This window comes from Pipistrellus hanaki (genome assembly GCF_964339955.1).
Source record: "Pipistrellus hanaki genome assembly, chromosome: 1".
Taxonomy (NCBI): Eukaryota; Metazoa; Chordata; class Mammalia; order Chiroptera; family Vespertilionidae; genus Pipistrellus; species Pipistrellus hanaki.
Genome location: NC_140503.1, coordinates 40,136,327 through 40,161,191, shown reverse-complemented (window position 1 = coordinate 40,161,191; position 24,865 = coordinate 40,136,327). Strand labels below are relative to the sequence as shown.

The 24,865-nt window shown below is 51.3% G+C and overlaps 1 protein-coding gene and 1 long non-coding RNA gene across 2 annotated transcripts in view; one reads left to right on the top strand and one right to left on the bottom strand.

Annotated features, from left to right (window-relative positions):
* LOC311624814 overlaps positions 1 to 24,865 on the bottom strand; it is a 654,664-nt gene that overhangs the window by 64,451 nt on the left and 565,348 nt on the right. The gene's annotated exons all lie outside the window — the stretch shown is intronic.
* The window catches only part of CORO2B (coronin 2B), a 127,155-nt gene that overhangs the window by 94,193 nt on the left and 8,097 nt on the right, over positions 1 to 24,865 (top strand). The window contains exons 3-8 of the mRNA XM_084887417.1: positions 6,718 to 6,834; positions 20,411 to 20,560; positions 21,107 to 21,271; positions 23,209 to 23,325; positions 23,474 to 23,578; positions 24,119 to 24,215. Coding sequence (XP_084743543.1) covers positions 6,718 to 6,834; positions 20,411 to 20,560; positions 21,107 to 21,271; positions 23,209 to 23,325; positions 23,474 to 23,578; positions 24,119 to 24,215 — 751 coding nt within the window. The remainder of the gene's footprint in view (positions 1 to 6,717; positions 6,835 to 20,410; positions 20,561 to 21,106; positions 21,272 to 23,208; positions 23,326 to 23,473; positions 23,579 to 24,118; positions 24,216 to 24,865) is intronic.

The following is a 24,865-nucleotide window of genomic DNA, read 5'->3' as shown; positions in this document are numbered from 1 at the left end:
ACACACACACACACACACACTGAAACTGCTTTCAATTCGTTATATAATTTTATTCAATTTAAAGGATCTTCTTCCCCGCCTCCAAACCATTCTTGGTAATAAGGGAATAGAGAAGCCTGAATGAGCAAACACATTTATGTTCCACAAAAGCTTCTGAAACGTGTAAACCTGGTGGACTCCAGCTGCACCTATTTCTTTAAAACCTGCTTGACTGCCCGGTCTAGGTGGCTCCGTGGTTGAGCATCAATCTATGAACCAAGAGGTCACAGTTCCTGGTCAGGGCATATGCAGGCTCAGTCCCCAGTGTGGGGCATGCAGGAGGCGGCCAATCAATGGTTTTCTACAATCATCGATATTTTTATCTCTCTCCCTCTCCCTTCTTCTCTTATATTAATAAAAAATATATATTTAAAGAAAATAAAACCTGCTTGACCAAAACCAGAGAGGAATATTTTTCAATCAAAGCTATAAGGTGTGTGTGTTTGTGTGTGTGTGTGTGTGTGTGTGTGTAATTGTGTTTAAATAAATAACATCTTTTTAATAGAAGTTTTAAACGTTCCTTGTGGAAAAGTGAAAACTGCTAATATTCACCTAGCCCAAGATGGCCACTATGAACAAGTTGTGTTTTCTTACAGACTGTGTGTTTTTTAATAGGTAGAGATAGTTTTATGTATTTAACTTGGTTCTGACTGTTTCACTAAGCATTATATCTTGAACAAGTCCCATGTCATTAAATATTCCTTGAAAATATGATTTTGAATGCCCTTATAATATTCCATTATATTGCTGTACTGCAACTCATTTTGGTGATGCCCCATTGTTGGGCATTTAAAAGACTGTTCTCTGTGATAAGTAAGACAGCAGTAAATGTTTTAATTAAAAAAAAATATATATATATATGTATATATATATATATATATATATATATATATATATATATTATTTTATTGATTTCAGAGAGGAAGGGAGAGGGAGAAAGAGAGAGAAACATTAGTGATGAGAGAGAATCATTGATTGGCTGCCTCCTGCATGCCTCACACTGGGGATAGAGCCCACAACCCAGCATGTGCCCTTGACTGGAATCGAACCCAGGACCCTTCAGTCCGCAGGCCAAACCAGCTAGGTCAGCAGTGGATGTGTTAGTGTGCTTCTCTGTTGATTCCTCTCGAATAAATTCCCAAAGTGGAATTATTGGCCGAAGCCTATGAATCTTTTAAAGGTCTTTGCGACTCTCTCAAGTGGACCTGTGGGAAGGTGGCAGGTTACCTCCCACTCCCTCCCACCCTGTAGAGTGGCCTGCGTCTGGCTGTCTGGCCGCTTCCAACTCTGTCTTCGGATGGAGTGTATTTGAGATACAACCCGATCCCCAACCCTGGGTTCTGCCCTGAGAAGCTCAGGATATGCAATAGCTACCATCCCACACTTCACGTGGAAGGTCTGTCCCACCGAACGGGGACTGAATTTGTCCTTCGAGGCCTTCGGAAGTGGTCCACCGACAGTGGGCAGGTCTCCCTGGTGACTATAGACGCCAGGTAACGGGCTTCCCCACCCCGAGCAACAAGGTCTGTGGAGGCTGAAGCTCTCTGCGGTTCCAGGACCAGGTGGCAGAGGAGGCCCAGGCCCCTGAGAACCTACCGCTGGGACAGTTCTGCGATTCTAGTTATAAACGATAAAAAGCTTTGACTCCACTCGTTAAACCTCTGCCTTCTCAGCTGTAAGATGGGGTTCTGAGGGTAAAATTTGAATACATTAATGTAATAAAGTAACCACAGCTGTTAGTGTTGGTGTGAGTATTAGTGTGTGTAGGAGTATGAGTGTGAGTATGAGATGGTAGCACTGTGCAGCAGTCAAGGAGCAGGTCTGAACTTGGTCTCTAGTCACACCCCACACAGAAACTGGAACAGAACACAGAGGCATTCGGCCCTAGCTTGTTTGGCTCAGTGGATAGCGCGGCAGCCTGCAGGCTGAAAGGGCCCGGGTTCGATTCCGGTCAAGAAACATGTCCAGGATAATTCTCTCTCATCGTTGATGTCTTTCTCTCTCTTCTTCTCTGAAATCAATTTAAAAAATATATTTTAAAAGGAAAACAGAGGCATTTAGGGGATCTGTGAGAGGTTTGTTCACATTTTTTCCCCATCTTTATTTTTTTTTTTTGGATTGTTCACATTTTTTTTTAAAGATTTCAGAACAAGCTTCCTTAAGAATACCTGGTATATGCATTTTACTTGTTTGCTCTTTAATTTTCTGTCTAGCAGAGTGATCGTTATACAGAGCTCATAAAGTCTGACAGTGATAAGGCCATAGCACCACACGTGATGTGCGGGAGCCGGCTTGTACTGGCCTGTGAGAGCCTGTTGTTACATTTTCAGGAGTTTTGCAAGTTGCTTGTTAAACACAGCTATTACTAAAAATTAAATTATGCAAACTTCCAATTAAATAAATTATATTTAAAAAGAGGTACTAGCCCTAACCGGTTTGGCTTGGTGGATAGAGCATCGCCTACGGACTGAAGGGTCCTGGGTTCGATTCCGGTCAATAAAATATATTTTTAAAAATAAATAAATAAAAAGAGGTACTAAATATTAAAGTCATTACTTTCTAATTATTGGACTAGTTTGTGCTCTAGAGGTTGTTTATGTCTATCACACGCTGGTGTCTGGTATTACACACACAATGGCAGATTTAACCAAACGTAGATCTAAAATATGGGGGGAAGGTTACATTGTTGCTGGCCTGTACTATGTAATTAGGCCTATTATGGTTGCATCTGTACTGAACATGTACAGATTTTTCCTTCCCTTTATACCCTAACAATACAGTATGACTGCTGTTTGCATAGTATTTACATTGTACTAGGTATTATAAATAACATAGAGATGATTTAAAGTATATGGGCAAGCCCTAACTGGTTTGGCTCAGTGGATAGAGCGTTGGCCTGCAGACTGAAGGGTTCCGGGTTCAATTCCGGTCAAGGGCATGCACCTTGGTTTCAGGCACATCCCCATAGGGGGTGTGCAGGAGGCAGCTGATCGATGTTTCTCTCTCATCAATGTTTCTAACTCTCTATTCCTCTCCCTTCTTCTCTGTAAACAAATCAATAAAATATATTAAAATAAATAAATAAAGTATACCGAAGAATTTGAGCATCTGCAGATCTGTGGATTTGGGTATCCTCAGGGATCCTGGCCCCAATTCCCCAAGGATACCAAGGATGACTGTATCTAATGGCAGAAATATTATGTGATGGGTTCTATGGTGATTCTCCTCTAACTCTGCTTTTGGTGATACCCTCCCAGCAACTTGAAATTAGCCATGTGGGAATATTTACACCACTCATATGGGCAGATGCTCAAAACCAGCGCCTTTTCCCCAAAGGAGAACCAATTGTTGAACATTTACCGGCACATCCTGGCCTCTACTCTCCATTCCTGTCCCACTTTGCTACATCCCTCATTTCCCACTCCTTAAAGTGGCTATTTGCATTGCTTTTAGCTGTTTCTTTTTGCACTTAACCCTATATTCCTTCATTACCTGCTTCTACTGCCATGTTTTGATTTTTAAAATCTTAGACCTCATCTACTGACTTCCTATTCTGGATGACAGGGATCTGGCTCTCTCCCAGCTCTATCTCCCCTCTTACCCCCCCCCCCCATCCCCTCCCCCCACACACACATACACTTCCCTTACTCTGTCCTCCCAGCACATTAAAGCACAGCTCGTGTTTAAATAAATATTTGAAATTCCCATTATTACAACTATGTAAATAGTGTATATAAATCATGTATAATATTATGCTTGTATTAGCTTTCTTATATACAGCTTTTTTTCATGGAGTTAATAATAGTATTTTTAATTTGCTTGATTTTTTCAAACTTTCCTTCTTACCAATGGGACTTGTCTTTCTAACAACATTTTATGCGAAACCCTACTATGGACCCCAGGAAAGCCAGAGCTGCCTAGTTTGAGAGCCTTCCCTTCACGGCTGCCACGTAGAGCCATGTTGGTTGTGTGCTGCAAAACTCACCCTTCCCATAAACAATGGTGTGCTTAGGTCGTGATCATTATTATTACCCACCCCATTGGGGGATGCATCCATTGTAGAGAGAGAGGCCCATCCACCTGGACCTATACATGACATCAGGATTATTCTGTTTCACAAAGACTCACTCCCTTCCCCGTGCAGGGCTCTGACCCTCCCACACTGAATAGGTCCCAGGGATGTTGCTTCGCCGGCCGCTCTGGTGTGTCACCCACAGGCTGCAGGCCAGAGCTGCCGTTAGCTGATGGCCATCCAGTGACTGATGCCGTGCCCCTCCCATTTGCCTGGGCCGGGCTGGGTGCCAAAAGCTTAATGCAATCGGCACTGCTCAGGGATCATTCCGACAATAACTGTCAGATATCGAACAGTCTTTATAATGTGGGGTCCAACGTCAGGAACGGCTCAGTCTGACAGTACGTGAGCTGTGGGAGCAGACGGGGCAGGGCTGTCTGCCCAGAGCTGGAGGAGGGGAGCCGGCCGATGATGAGCATTGGGCTTCACAGAGCTCAGCTTTGAGGATCCCCCGAGGCAGCGCCTGCATTTCAGGTTCAGCTTGGGAACCTTGCGCTGGTTGCTTAACCCTCTGGGCCTTCACTTCCTCATGCCTAGCTCCTAGGGTTGTCATAAGCGTTAAAGAGGATAAGGTGTAACTCTAATAAATCCCAGGGCCTCGTGGGGCTCAGTCTCTGCTTGCAGTCTCATTTAAAGAAACAGGGTTCCACAGTCTGAAAGAAACTGGAAAAGATGTGCCAGTTTTGAATTGCATTCCTTATGTCAAAGAGGATTCCATTCTTCATTGATATCTGTTCTCTCTGAATCTCTGATTTTTCCACTATGTACAGCTTCAGTAAAGTTTTCGGGAGGACAACCTCTGAGGCGTTTTTCCTCTCTCACTCCTTATTCCTCACCCTCCATCCCATAGCCATTTCCTCTTAGGGCTCTTTTTTCTCTGCCCATCCTGCCACTGCTGTGCCACACACAGAAAATCAAAGGATTTGGAAACGAGCTGATAGAGATGCAGGCAGGACGTGGGTGGGGAGGTTATGGCAGGACAGCACTCCGCAGTCACGCTTGCGCCCTCGTGCTGGTGACGTACAGGGCACGCATAGCAGGGCCTTGGCAGAAACTGGTTCTGTTCCTCATTTTTCAGTCCAGGAACCTAAAGGAGGGTGAGGTATGACCTACCTAAGGTGCCTCTGACTGCCTAACACCATTAGCAGATGAGCAGAGCTTCAAAGAACTCTATTTCCTCCCAACCCCAAAAAACTAGTATTACAATAAAAGGGTGGAGCCTGGCTGATGTGACTCAGCAGTTAAGCATCAGCCCAAGAACCAAGAGGTCACTAATTTGATTCCAGGTTAGGGCACATGCCCAGGTTGCAGACCTGATCCCCAGTAGAAGGTGCCCGAGACAGCTAATTGATGTTTCTCTCTCATTGATGTTTCTATCTCTCTAACCCTCTGACTTCTTCTCTCTCTAAAACTCAATAAAACATTTTTTTTTAAAGGTGAAGACACAGCTTCTGCCTATAATTTTCCTTCCTTTCCTTGTCACGCTTCTAGCCTTTAAGCATGGACCTAGCCTTCCCGTATCCCCCATCCCCACATCCCTTGCTCCATTTTTTGTGGACTCTATTCCCTTCACAGGGTGTCTTTCAGATCATGAACTGAGCACTTACTATGTGCCAGCCTTATTAAAAGCTGGAGATTTGGAGGCACAGACCCTGTCCTCAGTTGCTCATACATGGAAACAGACTGCAACTCCATGTGATGATGCTATCATGGAGGGAAGCCCAGAATGCTGTTAGCATACAGAGGAGGAGCTCTTAACCCATAGAGATCAGGGAAGACTTACTGGAGGAGGTGTCATCTAGCCTGTCCAACAACAATAACTGTCAGATATTCAACAGTCTTTATAATGATAATCTACACATTAAAAACCTTGCTAAGCACATTCGCTCATTTAATGTTCACAGCGTTGCTAAGAGGTAGGCATTGCTATCCTCATTTCAGAAATGGAGAAACCAAGGCTAAGAGAAATTCACTGACTTTCCCGAGGCTGCATAGCTGTCAGGTGGCAGAGCTGCGATTCAAACACAAGCGTGTGTGACTCCGAAGACTGTGACTTACCCACAGGGTGCTGTGTACAAGTGTCTAAGATGCACCTGAGCAAGCCTGCCTCAAAAGCATAGGTCTCAGGCAGGACCCGCTACTCAAATGACAGTTTGTATTTGTCATTCATCTTAACTTCAAACGTTTTTATTTGAGGAAGAGGCACCTTTTGCTAATTTGCACAAAATGCCATATGGACCATCGTGTCCACCCTCCCCCACCCCCATGACATGCAGTGTTGGGGAGGACACAGCCACAGAGCAATTTGGCCCAGCCTGATCAGGAACTCAAAGACGAATAAGATATTTTATTTACTTACATATTTTTAATGAATTTGACTATTTTTAAAAAATAATTCTTTATTGTTGAAATTATTACATATGTCCCCTTTTTCCCCCATTGACCCCCTCCAGCCTACTCCCACCCCCCACCCAGGCCCTCACCACCCCATTGTCTGTGGCTGTGGACCATGGTCTGTGGCCATGCACGAATAAGACGGTTAGAAGCCAGAATAAAGGCTCGCTGTTCAGGGCCAACTAATCTCCTTCTCTCTCTCTTCTCCGCAGACAGGCAGGATTGAACCCAACTACCCCAAGGTCTGTGGTCACCAGGGGAATGTGCTGGACATCAAGTGGAACCCCTTCATTGACAACATCATTGCCTCATGCTCGGAGGACACGTCGGTGAGCAGGAGGGGTGCCCCGAGGAAGGGGGTCACCTTCCTTCTTAAACTCTTCTCCTTCTCCCTTCTTTGCCCTCTGACCCAGGATGGGAGGGGAGTTGGGAAAACGACTCAGAGAGCAAATCCACAGACTCTTTGACAGAGCTTGTGCTATTAGAGCCATTTCATTTGGAGGTGCTGATTTTATAGGTGAGAATTAGAACAAGATTAAATAAGTGAGTTGGCACCTGTTTGTGGTCTCCAAAGGAGGGGAAGGGAAGGAAATGGATGAGGCATGAGGAAAAGAGCCCTTTTGCAGGCTGGGCATGGCAAATGCACCATCTGGCTTTGTCCCCTGGGAGCCGTGGCATTAGGGAAGGATCCTGGCCTGAGAATTGTCATCACTTGTCCAAGGACCCACAATGGTGGCCGGCATTTGAATTCTATGTCCCACCACTTACTTGGAAGAAAGAAGAACCAGGAGAAGAGAAATGAGGAGAAGGGAGCAGGGGAGATGGAGGGAAGAGGAAAAGAGAATAGGTAGGAGAGATGGGGGTGGGAGGAAGAAAGGAATGGAAAGAATTTGGAGGAGAGAGATAAAGAATCCAGGGAGAGAAAAACTTGAAGTTGTTTTCTGGCCAGCCTTCCCCTGAGCTCTGCTGATTTTCACAGGGTGAGGTAGCATCAGGTGTTGGCAATAGCCTTCACATTTCTGCAGTGTTTCCCAAAGTGTGGTACGTGTACCACCAGGGGTACAGGAAGAGTTTGGTGGGGGTACATGTTGCACTGGAGTTTGGTGGGGATATGCACTGCACCGTGCTTAGCTGCGCCTAATTCTACATTCTCATGAGTACGAGGGGTACTCAGCGTTACGAAAATTATCAAAGAGGTACACATATGTCAAAAGTTTGGGAAACACTGCTGTAGAGGGTCCCTCTGTCTAGTCTCACATGGCCTTGAACAATGCACCAGCTTAGAAGCAAGAGGGGGTTTCAGAGCATCACTTCCCAAGTGAAGGAAGATCAGCCTTTCAGTCGGGTCACAAGCATCTGCCTGGCGCTCACTGGCATATCCTGATCCTGGGTACAGGTCATAGGCTCCCAGGATATTGGAACTAAAAAGGATTTCAAAGCTCATGTCTCCAGACTGGACTGTGAGCTCCTGAGAACAGAGGTTCTGAATCCCAAACATCTAGCACAGAGCCTGCTACCTAGTAAATGCTTAGTATGTATTGGATGGCATGGATGATTGGACGGATGGCTATATGGGTGGATAGATGAATGGATGGATGACTACACTGATGGATAAAGACATGACTGAACGGATGGATAATGGACAGATGAATGGAAGGAAGGATGATTGGATGAAGGTGAATGGAAAGATAAATGTGTGAGTGAATAAATATAGCCCAACTAATCAGTCATCCAAAGAAAGAGAGTCACAGTAAATAGTCTCCGCTGGTAAATAAAGTTGGGGGAGGAGGTCAGCTGGCACAGTACCTAGTAAATGAGAGCAGTGGGGAGGGGGCTAGGAGAGTGGAATGGTCAAAGCCCTACATCAGCCCAAGAGGGTTTCTGAGAGCAGCAGCAGAAGAGCAGGGCCCACATGAACAGAGGACCAAGAATTGGTGGTGACACAGGCCATGAGGTTCGGTTACTTTCTTCAGCTAAATGGGGACAGTGCCCAGGGGTCAGAGCACAGGCGGGCCAGAGGATGGACACAAGACGATGGCGCCTAGGAAGAACGAGGTCATTGATTGCTTCTGGGCTGGGAGGCAGCTGGAGCTGGTGGGGGCTGGAGAGGTCAGTGGTCAGTGCGGGTAGGGTCTGGGCTCAGTGGGAGAGAGGGTAGGTGGAGGCACTGCCCATCCTTCTCTGTGGGCGCAGGAAACCTAAGCAACCACAGCTGGCTCTATCGCTGCTCACTAAGGTATTGAGTGACTGTCACCAGCCATCAGGGAGCAAATGTCCCTGAAACTCAGGGCTGCCTTATCCCGATCTCCTCCGCCCAGCTGAGGCTGGACACGTAAAAACAGTGAGCCCTCCCAGCCACCCTGCGAGCAGGCACTGCCACCCCAAACTGAGGGTTGGGAGAGGTCACACAACCAGGAAGTCGAGGAGGGCTTGTGGTCCCAAGCCCTTCCTGCTCTATGAGGTCTCATCATGACATGAGCCCATGGGGTTTGTGGGAAGCCTCAGGGCCCTCCCAGTGTCTCGTGTCCCTCCGGGGAGCCAGCCGGGACAGAGAAGAGCAGAGTCCCGCTGGCTGTGGGGAGGGACAGGTTAGGCCACGGGTCTTGGGTCACTAGCTATCCTGGCTCCACCGCAGGTGGAGACTTCTGCCTGGTCAGCGTAAGGGTGCCAGGTTTCTGGTGCTGATGGCCCTGCCCAGTTCCAGCTCAGCACCTTACTTCACCTGAGAGTTGGACGCCACGTGCTAAAGGACCGCAGCTGATAAACCAGGCATCCGTGGCGTGTGGTCAAGAAAAGCACAGGGCCCCAGCCCAGGCCACACAGGCCACACGCTCCCTTCAGCCTCACACACATGACGGGGGGACCACGGTGTGCCCGCCTGCTCCTGGGCACGGGCTTCAGAGCAAGCTTGGCCATGGACTCAGACTGACCTGGGATGGAACCTCAGTTTCACCGTGAGCCAGCTGGGTGACCAGGCCGTGCTGCTTCCCTTCTCTGAGCCTCCGTTGTGCTCATCTTCCTCACAGTACTAACGGTACCCTGTGGCAGCTGCTATGAGGATGAAAGGAGGTCTGTGCCTGTCAATCGCAGTCCTGCCCAGGAAACTCCACGAGCAGAGGGGCAGCGTCACACCCCACTCCCTGAGATGCAATGCAGAATGACGTCGCTGTAGCCACGAAGGTCCAACAGGGAGGAGAGAGGGGTTAATTCTGACCATGGTGCAGGCAGGGCAGAGAAGGTAGGGAGAGCTGGACTTTGAAGGCAGACAAAGGGTGTAAGGATGTCCAAGAAGAGAGCAGAGGCACAGACCTGGAGGGAGTGTGCCTTAGGTAGCGTAGGCCAGTGTGACAGCGTATCACAGAGCGAGTGGCTTATAAGCAACAGAAGTCATTGCTCACAGCTCTGGAGGCTGGAAAGCCAGAGGTCAGGGTGCCAGCCGGTCAGGTGTCGCACTGTGTCCTCACTCCGTGGAAGGGGCTCAGGAGCCCCGTAGAGTCTCTGTCACCGGCACGAATCCAGATCACGAGGGCTCCACCCTCATGACCTAATCCCCTCCCAGAGGCCTCCCTTCCTCATAGCATCACCTTTGGGGGCTTAGGATTTCCACATATGAATTCGGGGGCCACACGAGCCTTCAGACCACAGCAGAATGCATACGGAGTGTTTGGGAAAAGGAGGTGTCTGGTGTGGCTGGGGAGCTGGCCAGGGAGAGGAGCGGGCAGGAGAGGGGCGCGGAGGGAGGCTGGCAGCAGAGAGCAGCCGGGGATGCCAGGGGAGCAGCTGCACTTTGAAGTGAGGCCCGGGCCTCTGAGCCTAAGCCGGGGCACAGGTGTGCGGTGTGTGGCTGACGCCTGTGCCTGGGGAGGGCCCCGGGAGGGGGATTAGTGGGGCTGAAGGGTCAGAACCAGCTTTGTGAAGGGAGGGGCCCTGAGCCAGCTGGACACGTGCTGGAATGTGGCTCCACAGAGAAGGGGAGCACCCAGGGGAGCGTGTGAAGAGGAGGGACACCCAGCGGGGACGGGGTGGGGGCGCCACAGGGAGGGCTGGGTCAGCCCAGGCTGCTGATCCAGAGAGAAGGAGGTTAAGTCTCCAGACAGAGGCGCTAAGCTCTTGCTCTGGTTGCCGGGCTGGGCAGCAGCTTGGCGCCTTGCTTTGTCCCACAGGCCTCTGCCCCTTCCCAGCCTCAGGGCCAAGGGTCTTGGCCCGGAGCCCACAGGCCCCTGAGGTGGAGGCCCCGGTCACACAAGGGGTGTGTGTCTCAGCTCTCCTGACTCCCCGCCAGCACTCTGAGCACCTCACCCCCGGCTGTAGCTCCAACGGTGAGGAAACTGAGGTTCAGCTCCATCAGACGCTCAACAGTTACCTCTCAGCCTTCCCTCTGTGCGCAGCCCACGTGGCAGCTTGGCCAGTTCCCGGGAGAGAGGAGCCTGCGGGCCAGCCAGGGCTGTTCTGGCAGACCCCAGGACATTGGAACTAGAAAGGACATCAGCCAACATCAGCTTCCCTAAACGTCCCTCCCTGCACGTCCCTCTGGGCGTCTTGGGCAGGTCTCTGAGACACCCTCCCTCCACCACTCCGCCAAAGGGTCAGTTTCACTGCACATCAGAAACGACACCCAGAACCGGGTTAAGAGGCCAGTCAGTGAGCTGCCGTGTGCCCGGCGCTGTGCTACCCGCGGGCCGGGTAAAGGAGCAGCCTGAGGGCCCAGGGAGAAGCTGCCACAGCAGGTCTTGCCCGTGTCTTTGCCTGTTCGCCCATTCCTACCCTCCAGTGCCTCTCCTTGTCTCAGAACATGCTGAGGACACTGATGGAATCTAGCAAGCCTCCACCCGCTCCCAGCTCCTTTCCCATGTACCCCTCCCCCTTGATAAATCTCCAGTGAAGTGACACCCACCCTCCATGTCCCTGGGGATCAGCCTTCCCTCCCCCAGCCTCCCTCCTTTGCCTCCCTCCCCCAGAGTCTAACCCACCCCTCCCGGGATCCAGTGGAATAGACCCCGGCCCGTTCCCAAGGGCTCCTGTCCTGAGGGAGGGTGGGGGCCGTCACTCTCCTGGCATCTGGCAGAATCCAGTTCTTGCTGCTGCTGGGTGATGTCACCTATTGTTGAAGGGCTGTGCTTTTTATAGCTTCTGCCGCAGCTAGGGCGGGCTGGCAGGCGCAGGGAAGGGCGCTCTGGGTTTCCAAGCCCCTGCTCTCAGCACTTCTCCGGCAGCCGCAGAGGGAGAGGTTTCTGACATCTCAAGGAGAGGAGAGCGTGGTCTCAGGAGAGTGACGGAGGAGGGAGGAAGGCAGGCTCCTCTCCTGGGTGGGCCAAGTCAGCATCTTCCCTGCGCCTTCCATTTCTTTGCCCCTCCATCCAACGGCTGTCCTCACCACCCCCTCCCCAGAGATGACACCCCTCCCCGGGGAGCGAGGGGTGGGCTGGGGCACGATGTCAGCTCTGCTGGAAGCAGCCGAAAGCCACCCCCACACCCCCTCTCACACACCTGAGAATCACACCTCCTGGAGCTGGGAGGGAGCAGCACACCCCTGGCGATGGAAGGACAGGAGCCCCAGGAGGCCTCGCCAATGCCCTGGCGGCTGCAGAGAAACGGGCAGTGTGGCTCGTGTGCTGAGCAGCCAGGCTCAGGAGGCCAGGTCTAGGTTCAAATCCTGGCTCCGCCACTTCCTGCATGTGTGACCTTGGCCCAGTTCCTTTACCTTCCTGGGTAGCAGGTGCCTTGCTGTAAATCGGGGACCATATTGTGTTCATCATGAGAACGAAATGAATATAAAAGTGGTTTGTGGCTACTAAGCACTCCATAAACATAAACTGCTACTGTCTTAGCCTTAGTGGGGACCAAAGGGTTTAAATGACTTGCTCCAGTGAGGGGTGGACAGAGGGCTGGGGGTCAGACACTCAGTACATGTTCTTCCTACTACATCTCCGTCTGCTCAGTGAGCCCCCAACTAGGCCTTGTGTCATTGTTTTCCAAAAAGGACTGAGCTGAATGCTGAGCTTCAAAATCTAGGAAGGAAATCCACCCCCACCTCCACCCCCACCAGGCCCTGCTTCCAAACCAGCAGGAAAGGGGTGAGTTCTCATCTATCCTGCTCACCCCAGCCGGAGTAAGGACTAGCCCAGAGGTTGGCAAGCCGAGGCTCGCAAGCCACATGCGGCTCTTTGGCCCCTTGAGCATGGCTCTTCCACAAAATACCACGTGTGGGTGCACACGTGCGATTGAAAAAGTACCCCAATTAAGTTAATAACAATGTACCCACCTATATAGTTTAAGTTTAAGAAAATTGGCTCTCAAAAGAAATTTCAGTCGTTGTACTGTTGGTATTTGGCCCTGTTGACTAATGAGTTTGCTGACCACTGGACTAGCCTCTCACCTGGGTCAGGTGATTCATTGCTGAACCAGCGGATGGCCTCTGGGCTGTCTCAGGTTCTCCCAGTGATTCATCCACTCAACAGGTGTGTCCCGGGTGCCTGTTATAGGTCAGACCCTGTGCCTCACCCTGGGGACAGAGCGGTGATGAGAAGAGGGCGGTTTCTAGATACTTGGGGCCAGGGAGCTGTACTTCTTTCCTGGAATAGATGAACAGAAGGACAGACCGTGCCCTACCCAGGCTGTCAGATTCCAGCCCGGGGAGCAGGAAGGGACTGGGCAAGGGCAGGGGTGAAGAAGGGAGGGACAGGGTAGTTTGCCTGGTTCCAAGCCTGAGTTTGAATCCCAGCTCCTCCCTTCCTAGCTGTGCAGCCCCAGGCAAGTGTCCTAAACTCTCTGTGCTTCGTTTCCTTACCTGTGGAAGAATAATCAGTAATTTTAAAAAATAAGTAAAATAATAATAGTAATCTGCAGCATGGATCCATCTATGTGTCCAGCTCTACGTTGACATGCCAGCTAATCCTCCAGTAGCCGCCTCACGGGACTCGCAGCAGGAGATGCTCAGTCACGCTTCCTTCTGGGCCCAGGGGGCCTCTCGCACCTCCCCGGGTTTGCGGTGACTTGTTTCTCACTTTGGGAAGCAGTTAGGTGGTCAGGAGAGATCAATAGGAACGTAGACTGAGATCCTACCTCTTGTGTAGGTGAGTGGCGAGAAGCTCCGTTTCTAGTAGGAAACAGGATAATTGGGAAGAAATGGGGAGCTGGGAGCTCCAGGAGCCTCCTGGCCCTGGGCGAGACCCTCCTGTCGCTCTCTTCTTGCTGAGAAGACAGGAGAGCTGCTGAGATCTGGCCCAGGCGCTGTCTCTGTGGAGCGGCTGGAAATCCTGAGGCCGGTGACTGTGCGATGTAGGATAGCTAAACTGGATGCTTCCCGAGGGCGGAAACCATAATGTACAATGTTTCTCCCCACACTGTTCCACACAGAGTGTGTGTGTGTGTGCGCCCTGGCAGGTGTGGCTCAGTTTGTTGAGCGTTGTCCCATTCACAGGGGTGGGGGTGGGTGTCACCAGTTGATTTCCAATCAGGGCATATACCTAGTTTGTGGGTTCAATCCCCGGTCCCTGTTGGGTACAGAAGGCAACCCGTTGATGTTTCTCTCTCACATCGATGTTTCTCTTGCTCCCTCTCCCTTCCCCTCTCTCTAAAAATCAATAAAAATAAAACATACTGAAAAATAAAAAGTAAATCCTAAGTTGTTGGAATCTCTATCTGGGTCTTCTCCCAGCTACTGGGACCACTGTGAGCTTCAGTGCCTTCTCAGAGCTCCTCTCCCACAGACACAGGCAACAAGGACTGTGTCTTTGCTGTGTAACAAGCAGATCCCAAAAGTTTGCAGTGGTCGGCGAACTCATTAGTCCACAGAGCCAAATATCAATGGTACAACGATTGAAATTTCTTTTGAGAGCCAAATTTTTTAAACTTAAGCTTCTGCTAAAGCCACTTCGTCAAAATAGACTCACCCAGGCAGTGGTATTTTGTGGAAAAGCCACACTCAGGGGGCCAAAGAGCCGCATGTAGCTCGTGAGCCAGGGTTTGCCGATCACTGCCCTAAACGGAACATCCTTTCCTTTAGGAACAGTGTCGTCAGAGTCACCAAGCAGATCCTCACTAGACTCTGGCCCTAAGTCACCTGCAACCATGACCCTCAAATTGTCAAAACCTGAGAGAGTCCCAACCAGACACCTTCATAATCACATAGTAATTTTAAAGAGGAGATGTATGCTGCATTCTGTAAAATAGACAAACTTTATACCATATACATCGACTACACTGGGGAGACAAAGTGTGTATGGAAAACATAGAGCACATCTAAAATTGGACGGATTCAACAAAATCAGTAGATTAATTAAAATGGCCTATATAAAACTTGCAAGCATTGTTATGTACTATTAGGTGCTTCAGTACTCTGCTTGGTAGGGTACATATTTTATCTTCATTTAGTCTTCATACAACTGTGATTACAGGTATAATTTTTAAAAAATATTTTTATTTATTTCAGAGAGGAAGGGAGAGTAATAGAGAGATAGAAACATCAACGATGAGAGAGAATCACTGATTGGTTGCCTTTTACACACTGCCTACTAAAGGGGAATCAAGCCCACAACTCAGGCATGTGCTCCTGGCCAGAATTGAACCTGGGACCCTTTAGTCCGCAGGCTGACGCTCTACCCACTGAGCCAAACCAGCCAGGGCTAGAGGTATAATTATTCTCACAGATGAGAAGACTGGGGCTGAGAGAGGCTAAGTAGCTTGGCTGAAGTCTCACCAGTATGAGCAGAGCCTGGATCTCAATGTAGCTTGTCAGACCCCAGGGCTCTCCCTGTTGGCCAGCTGCTCCCTCCCCCTCCGTGCACACAGGCGCTAGTTTTGTAGCTTTGTTAACAGTGCTTATCAGCTGTCTTGCCTTAGCCTTGTCTGCACGTGTCTGCTGTCTCCCCCAAAGACTGTGAGCTACTTGAGACCAAGGACCGTACCCTGGTGTCTAACGGTGACGCAGGGAGGGGCTGCGCATGCTTTGTTGGATGCCTGTAACCGAGATAAGCAGGGCTCTGACCCAGGGACCTGTGAAGGGGATGATCCCAGTCACAGCTGCCTGGCTGGAGAGAATACTTTTCCCACTTCTCCCCTCCCCTTCCTTCCAGAAATCCGGTTTGGCAGGCTCTGTTGGTTTTCCCGTTGAATTGAAGTAGCCTCCAAGAGCAACTTCTGGGCAGACCACAGCTCCTCGCTCCTCCCATGCCCGTCCACTCTTTTTCCGCCAGCAAATCCCTTGAATACGAAGGGATTGGACTTCCTTTTCCAGCCCCTAGTCCCCCGGCGAGCTCCCATAGCATGTGGCACCAACTGTTAGCGGTAGCGGTGGATCAGAGTTAGTCTCTCCCCCTTGGGGCCCATTCAATGATGTCAGCAGCACAAAAATTTGGAAGATTAACTTACACTGTCTCAATGTGCCCATGAGAAGCCTGGGGCCCAGGAAGGCTGATATCAAATGGGGGTCAGACAAGAAGCCTCCTTCCCTCTCTGAGGGACATTTTCCATCAGGGTCCCCCAAGCCCTGCCTGGGACATCACTCCCACAGTTGTTGGTGAAAACAGCCCTCCCTTCTCCCTTGCAGCCCTTCCCGCACAGGATGGGGATCCAGTTCAAGGCTTAGCCTGAAGGTTAGTAGGCAGAGCCGTCGCCCAAACAAAGCCTCAGACTCACAAGGACTCCGAGCTCAGTTCGCTTTAACCCACCCACCTCTAAATGGCACGCACACCTCAATGCATCGCCTAGACAAGGAGCATGAGCCTCAGAGACGTTAACTGGCTTGTCCAAGCTTGTCAGTGAGATTAGAGCCTGGGTGGACCCCCATGTGTCTATGCCTTAGCCTGGCCTGTGACACCACCCAGGGATGCCTCGGGTGCCTGCCTGCTCAGGAATTGGGCTCTGGGAAAGGGTTCATTTTTTCTGAGACTCCCCCAAAGCAGTGCTCCTTTGGGCCTCGGTGACCCGGTTTGACACACACGGCCTCCGGCCTCCTCTGCCCCCTGCCAGCCCGCCGCACACCAGCCAGGCTGACCTGCCTGCCATTTCCCCAACGACTGTGCTGACCCCCCTCTCCCCCAACACTGGTCATTTTTCTGTGTCCCCACCCTTCCCCACATCCCCAGTTGGTATTTTCAAACCTGGGTTGATATCCTCTTTTTTAACCCTGCTTCTTCCCTTCCTCCCACCATCACCCCCAAGACTGGATTTGAGATTTCCCCAGCTATGCCCCCACAGGTGCTCCACTGTGTCAGCCCCACTGTATGCAGCTCAAGGGCAAGCAGGGGGCAAGCTCACACCATCCCATTGGCCAGCGAGGGTCCGGCTCACCAGAAGCCTGTGTGGAAGTATGAGGCTCAACTCTGCTTCAGAGATCTTCCTCAAAGGCCAGAGGCCACTGTCCTGCCTCAGTCACCACTTGCGCCCGGAATTCTTGGTGTTCATGTGTGTACACGCTTGCCTGCTGTCCTTGGGAGACAGGATGAGGCCCTGGCCAGGTGGCCCAGTTGGTTAGACCATCTTCCTGTACAACAAAAGGTTATGGGGTTCAATATCTAATCAGGGTGCCTATGTCTCTCACAATGATGATTCTCTCTCTGCCTCTCCCTTTCTCTCTCTCTAAAAATCAATAAAAACATATCTTTGGGTGAAGATTTTTTTTAAAAAGAAAAAAGAGAGATAGTATGAGGTATTCATAGACAGGATCCTTTGCCCCCAAGTGCCTCCACACTGACCCATCATTCTGCCCCTTAAAGTCTCATCCCCTCGCCCAGCTGGCGTGGCTCAGTGGTTAAGCATTGACTTATGAACCAGCATGTCACAGTTCGATTCCCAGTCAGGGCATGTGCTTGGGTTTCGGGCTCGATCTCCAGTGTGGAGCGTGCAGGAGACAGCCAATCAGTGATTCTCTCTCATCATCGATGTTTCTATCCCTCTCTTCCTCTCCCTTCATCTCTGAAATCAATTAAAAATATTTTTTTTTAAAAGAGTCTCATCCCCTCGAGTCTGAAAGCTCCTCAAGCTTCCCAAGTGCACACAAAGGAGGCCAGGTATTTCTCAGAATCAAAGAAATGCAAGTCCAAACAGCAGTGGCACTTTTAATCCAGTGAGCAGAAATCCAATTCTGAAAACAGAGTTGTAGAGACCTCGGTAGAGAAGCAGACTCTGTTGGTGGAACTGGAAGAGCTTTGGGAACCATTTTACAGAAACTATAATGAAACACTTCCAGGCAAGAGTCCTACAGGAACACTCACACCCATGCACAAACTTGTGTTACAGGCTGTTCGTCAGAGGATGAGTTGTAATAATGGAAAAAGCGGGCAGAAGCCAGGTGCTCACTATTAGAGGTTGATTAAATCCATCATGGCACAATCATACAACAGATGTCCCCGGGCCGCTTACAACGATGAGGTGGATCATGTGTAGTGGTGTGGAAGGATGCCCACTCTCTGCTGTTACATGAGAAAAGTTGCAGAAGTGCATGTATAATACCGGTAGTATCCCCTTTGGGTAAAAAGGAAAGGAACGTGTGTGTGTGTGTGTGTGTGTGTGTGTGTGTGTGTGTCCCCTTCAAATATTAGTCTTTTCTCTTCAAGGGTCCCCTTCCTCTAGTACATTTGGGGACAAGAGGGATATGTCTTGTTGGTAATTACTGAGTCACCCACCGGGTCCCCACGCCAGCCTCCCACCATTTCCAGATCAGACCGCATCCCAGAAGGCCTCACGCAGGGCCTTTGGAGGAAGGATCATGGAGTCTAAAGAGATGACAGTGAGGATGGGAAAACATTCAACTGTCCCCTAATTATAAACGTTTTCTGGGGCGTGTTTTTAAAACAGGATGGTACACCTGAGGGTGACCCCGGTCCTTGATTGGACCTGCCTTTCTCTCCCTAAGGCCCTGTGTCTGCCTGTGCAGAGCTGGGTCTTCAGGGAAACCAAGTGTGGGAAATGCTCATTTCCATAGTCTGAGGGGAAAGGACCAACAAGGGAAAAGTCTGCCAAGGGAATTCCCTTCGGGGCACCCCCAGTTCACAGCCTTGCTCCCCTGTCCTTCAGAGTGCCTGTAAGTGGCTTTCTTTAAAAATATATATATATCCGGAACCGGTTTGGCTCAATGGATAGAGCGTTGGCCTGTGGTCTGAAAGGTCCCAGGTTCGATTCTGGTCAAGGGCATGTATCTTGGTTGCAGGCACATCCCCAGTAGGGTGTGTGCAGGAGGCAGCTGATTGATGTCTCTCTCTCATCGATGTTTCTAACTCTCTATCCCTCTCCCTTCCTCTTTGTAAAAAAAATCAATAAAACATATATTTAAAATATATATATTTTATAATATATATTATAAAATATATATATTATAAAATATATATTATAAATATATTATAAATATATAAAATAAAATATATATATTAATTTCAGAGAGGAAGGGAGAGAGAGAGATAGAAGCATCAATGATGAGAGAGAATCATTGATCAGCTGCCTCCTGCACGCCCCACATTGGGGATCGAGCCCGCAACCTGGGCATGTGCCCTGACCAGGAATGGAACCATGACCTCCTGGTGGATAGGTCGATGCTCAACCACTGAGCCCTGCTGGCCAGGCTATAACTGGCTTTCTTTAACAGGCTTCAGAATTATAACGGGATGGCTAATATTCCACACTGATATGACATTAGATTGTTCTCATGTTGGTCATTTAGAGTGTTTCTAAGTTTTCTGTATAGGTAATGTTACAATGAACATCTTCATACATAGAGATTTTTGCTTATATTGGGTTTTAAGAATGAAATTACTAAGTCAGATAATAGAAATGTCTTACAGTTTCTACTAAAAATGGCTACATTGTTTCTGAAAGGTGACTGCTTTATAATACTACCAACACCGATTAAACCTACAATATAATCTGCCACTGCCAGCTCTTTCTTTAAGGTGGCTATTTTAGAAGATTAAAAATGGTATCTCAAAGCTGTTTGTCCTGTTTTTCACCTTACCATTAAGGGTGGAGTTCAGATTTTCAGGGTTGTTTTAAAGATGTCCTAAGTTGTAGTCACATGTATTCTTGCCTCTTCACCAGTCAGATCATAATAAATAGCATAAATGATGATAACAACTAGAGCCAGGTTTATAATCCCTTAGTTCTGTAGAGAGCTTTACAGCTTACCAACTTTTACAAGCAGTATCTCATCCTATTCTGCCAGTGGGCAAGGCCAGGCAAGACTTCCTGCATCTCTGGATGAAACCGTTGAGACTCTGCAGAGCCTGTTCGGCTTGATGGACAAGCCCACCGGGAGAGCCGGTGGAAATAATGGGGGCGGGTGGGTATTCAAAGATTACAGAGAAACTGTTCCATTTCTCTCCCTCTGGGGCCTCGTGGTCTCTTTTCACTGCCTCTCCGTGAGCCCCTCCTCCTCTCTGCAGAGCATCTTTTTTCTGCTTCTCCATCAGCACCATAAGCCTGGAAATAGCAGCTGCCTGCAGGCTCTGCCCATCCTTTCAGCTCAGGCTTCCACATCCGAGGAGAATCTTTGCCCCTTGGTTTCTCATCTCTCAGGAGACTCTGGACTTCCCACCTCCCAGACGGTTTCCCTCTGCTCAGGTGTCCCTCGTGGGTGGGGGACAGGATCAGGGACAAGGCTCTATGGTCCAAACAGGAGCTGGGGCTGAAGGCAGACCTCTTAAAAGGGTGAGGGAGGGGAAGCAGAGATAGGCTTTAGAATTCAGCACTGGCTCCGAGCTGCTCAGCATGACCCTCCCGAGGGAAGAGAGGGGATGGCCTCTTTCCTCTTCAATCACATCCTCGAAACTCCCCTGGGGCCTCAGTCAGCTCTGCTCACCCGGCAGGCCATGAGGCGCCTACCCACCCAGATGGCAGAAGCCTGGTGTGGGAGGGAGAGGCGTCGGGCCTCTGCCTGCCCTGCCGCCCAGCGCAGGCCCTCCGTTCCCTCTGCAGGTGCGGATCTGGGAGATCCCCGAGGGCGGGCTGAAGCGGAGCATGACAGAGGCCCTCCTGGAGCTGCACGGCCACAGCCGGCGTGTGGGGCTGGTCGAGTGGCACCCCACCACCAACAACATCCTGTTCAGCGCCGGCTATGACTACAAGGTGGGCAGGGCAGGCAGTGTGGATGGGGGTGGGGGAGAGGAGGGCATCTTTGGGGCATGTTCATCAATAGTATCTCATCCACCCATTTATTCATTCGCCACACACGACTGGGCATCTTCAGTCATCCCTGGGGTCCATCGAGGCTGGAAGCACCCGTACTGCCTCTCTGATGCTGATGGACTGGAGGCGAATGCCACTCCGAGCCCACACTCTCCTGGTGGGGAAAAAGAGCAAAGCTGCTGGAGGGAAGAGAATGGAGCCCCAGTCCCTATCCCCAGGGTCCCCTCAAAAGAGGTGTGTGCCAGCCGCTGGAACCTGGCAAGGAACATCTGTCCTTCCTGCTTGTTGTGGAAACTGAGTCCAAGGACAGTCGTGGATTTGTGAGACAGGGACCCATCAGCCTTTGATCTCAGCGACACCACCCTGCAGCCCAGCACACCCCCACCCTGCACGGGGCACCTCTCCCAGGACCATTGGGCGTGGAGCAGGGACACATGCCCGATGGCGGCAGCAGCAGGGCTGACCCCACTCCTGCTGCCCTCCCAGGTCCTCATCTGGAACCTGGACGTGGGGGAGCCCGTGAAGATGATCGACTGCCACTCGGACGTGATCCTCTGCATGTCCTTCAACACGGACGGCAGCCTGCTCGCCACCACGTGCAAGGACAAGAAGCTGCGCGTGATCGAGCCCCGCTCCGGCCGCGTTCTGCAGGTGAAGCCCGGCTTTCTCAAGGGGACGGGAAGGTATTGGGGCCTGGGGCTCAGCTGTCAGCCAGGCCTAGGGGAAGGCCGAGCCAGCTCCCCTCCCTCATGCACCTGCCTGCACCTCTGGTGACTGTCCCGTCTGCTCTGGGCCCTTCTTGGCTCACAGGAACCTGCCTTGTCCTTGGTGGAGAGGGGCTTTAGTTCTCTTTCTTGGCCACGGCCCCCCTCTCCCCAGATGGGATCTCCCGGCCTGCGCTGGGGAGGAGGCTGGTGACACCTCCAGCACATGAGTCCGTGGGTGTTGACCGAACCTCATCCTGGACACAGGAGGAGAGGTTTGGACCCCCAGCCCAGTGTGGGACCAGCCTGGTAGCAATGCCTCCACGCACACCAGCCCCGGGACAACTCCAAGTGCGGAGGTTGATGGTGAACTTAACTCCAGTTTAGGTATTTTAGTCTCTTGGGTCTTGCCTGTGAGGAAGGGATTAGATGCCATTTGGGGGTAAGAAATTAACGTTTCTTGAGCACCTAAAGCATGCCAGTCACTAGGAGGGATGGGAAATTTGGATTAAATTTGAGATTTGCCTCCTACACGAGAAAGGATGGATGGTGGCCTGGTTGTGTTTAATCTAGGAAGAGTCCAATAGTGTGAGGCCAAAAAGCCAGCTACCACTACTTCTACAGACAATTACCCTCGTTCTTAGCATCTCTAGTATTAGCAGCATTTCCTCCGTGCTCACCGGGTGGCATGTAGGGCCACAGGCTTCATATAATTCCCTCACGACAGCCCTCTGAGGCAGGTCCTGCTCCTCTTCCCATGTCACATGGAGGGGTGGGGGGCGGAACTGAGCTTCGGAGGGGGTCGGAGGCTGGAATGTCACCGTCATGGAGGAGCTAGAGTTCCAACCCAGCCAGGGGGACCCCAGAGCCCACACCGAGCAGAAAAGGTGCCCGAGAGCATAGAACCCAGCCTCCACCTCACACCCTGGGCATGAGCCGAGAGACGGGGAGGGCCTCCTCCGGGCTCCACTGCTTTGGCAGAACTTGGAGCTGAACGCCAGGCAGGGGGCACCAGCCTGGGTCTGTGCACGGCTCCGCCGGCCTCTGGTGTCTGCCTGATGCTGACTCATCCCAGCAGAGGACCCTTGTGCGTTAGGAGGAGAAGGAAGTGCCATGAGCTGGGAGGCAGGAGAGGAGGACGGCTTCGTAGGAGCCCCTGGTGCAGTGAGTCACCAAACAGCGAGCCAGCCTGAGTGCCCTGTCCTCAGGTTCCTGCCAGTAGGTTTTGCTGTGCAGGCTAAACGAGGGCCCTGCGGAGAGCACCTGGCACCTGGCACCTTGCGGGCCCTGCCCGGGGCTTGGTCAACGTTAGCTCCCTCTCCCCTGAGCTGCACCCGCTGCGGGACATGGCGGAGAGGCCTGGTTTCCCAGTCTCGGGCTCCACTGCTCCTCAGTCCCGGTATTTCTTCCCTGGGGCTGCTGTAACACACTACCGCACTAGTGGCCAACACAACAGCTATGGATTCTCTCCTGGTTCTGGAAGCCAGAGTTCTGGCATCAAGGTGTCAGCAGGGCCACCCTCCCACCAGGGACTCCAGGGAGAATCCGTTCTTTCCTCCTCCAGCTTCTGCGGCTGCTGGGCTGCCTTGGCTTGTGGTCACATCCCTGTAAGCTCTGCCTCCAGGGCCACAAAGCTTTCTCTGTGTCTGTGGACTCTCCCTCCATCTGTTTTAGGGCTCTCGTTATAGGACCCACCTGGGGAATCCAGGAGATCCCCTATTTCAACTTAAACCTACATCTGCAGAGTCCCTCTTTCCAAATAAGGAAACATCCACAGGTTCCAGGGATGAAGACACGGATGTATCTCCTGGGGGCCATGATTCCGTCTTCTCCAGGACCCTGGTGTCCGGGGCCCCGACTCACCGGCTCGCTCTGTCCCCCCAGGAGGCCAGCTGCAAAAACCACAGAGTGAACCGGGTGGTGTTCTTGGGGAACATGAAGCGGCTTCTCACGACCGGGGTCTCGAGGTGGAACACACGACAGATTGCCCTCTGGGACCAGGTCAGCTGCGGGGTGGGGGTGGTGGGGAGAGGGGGGAAGGAAGGGAGGTGACGTAGAAGGGTTGCAGCTCCCAGGGCTTTGCTGGAGTTCGGGAAGGTGAGATGCCATCCTTCCCGGACACAGGCTGATACTGGCCGCCTCCCCGCAGGAGGACCTCTCCATGCCTCTGATCGAGGAGGAAATCGACGGGCTCTCGGGCCTCCTGTTCCCCTTCTATGATGCCGACACCCACATGCTGTACCTGGCGGGAAAGGTAGTAGAAGGTGGAGAGGGACTGGGCAGCCCGTGGGAGACCCCTCCCCCCATGCGGCCCCTACTCCTTCCCTGCTTCCCTAAGAACCAACCCAACCTCTCTGTCCCTCCCCTGTGCCAGCCCGGGGCTTTCTTACTCTTTTCCATGGAAACCTACCCTCAGGTCTGACATGTGTTCTTACTGAAGTGTCAGTGTCAGAATTCCTTCAGAGGTGGACTGGAGATGGTTTTACACTGGGATAAGGGTCAGAGCCTGAGGTGTAGAGGACTGTGACTAATGGTGGAATTTGAGGCACCTTCCAGGAGATCTCTGACAAATATGGCCTGGATTGTCAGGAAAGCTGTCTATACACACAGACCACACCCCCAGCGGGTCCCCTGTGGCAGGCCCACCAGGGACCCAGCGGCCAGGTCTCCCTGGTCTTTGACCACCTGTGAGGCACAGTGGAGGCTCTCTTCAGCAGACCCCTGGACCAGGGCTTACTCAACCCTCCCCATCCACACACACACCTTCCTCACCTCCTTCTCTCCTTGCCCACAGGGAGATGGAAACATCCGGTACTATGAGATCAGCACGGAGAAGCCCTACTTGAGTTACCTCATGGAGTTTCGCTCCCCAGCCCCGCAGAAAGGCCTAGGTAAGGGATCAGGAAGCGGCCCTGGCAGTTAGGCTGTAGAACAAGAGACTGGATATTTGGCTCATGGATTACACCCCCCTCCAATAAAATATCAGACTTGAAGGCCACAGCTCATAGGCAAGTTAGATAGAACCTACAGGTGCTGCCCCTGTTGAAGGTCAGCCGTCTCATCTCCAGCCACCTGTCACCCCCCATGGAGCCAGCTCATCCCTTGGTGTCTGGCATCCACTGCAATCTCTGCTCATGAGCAGCCCATGGAGAGGGGCAGGGATGCAGGGTCTTCATTCCCATTTGCAGATGGGAAGCCCAACGCGGTTCTGACATCGGAGGGTTCTCTTTTCCTTGGGTGGGTGAGTAGGAGGTGGGACAATGCGATGTGATCTGAAAGTCCGGTTGAAGATTGCTCTGGCTCCTGTACGGAGAGTGGATTCAGGAGCATGGATTTTGAAAGGCAGGAGGGAGGCAAAGAGACCAGTTAGGCGGCCACTGTGGATTTCTAGGCAAGAAATGATGGTAACTAGGGTGACAGCATGACAGTGGGGAGAAGAGGGTGGATCCAGGAGATGTGTAGAAAGTAGGGTCCGCAAACTCAGAGAGAAGAGGAGACAGAGGGAGGAACCAATGGTAAGCATTTCTTATTTTCCTCCCCC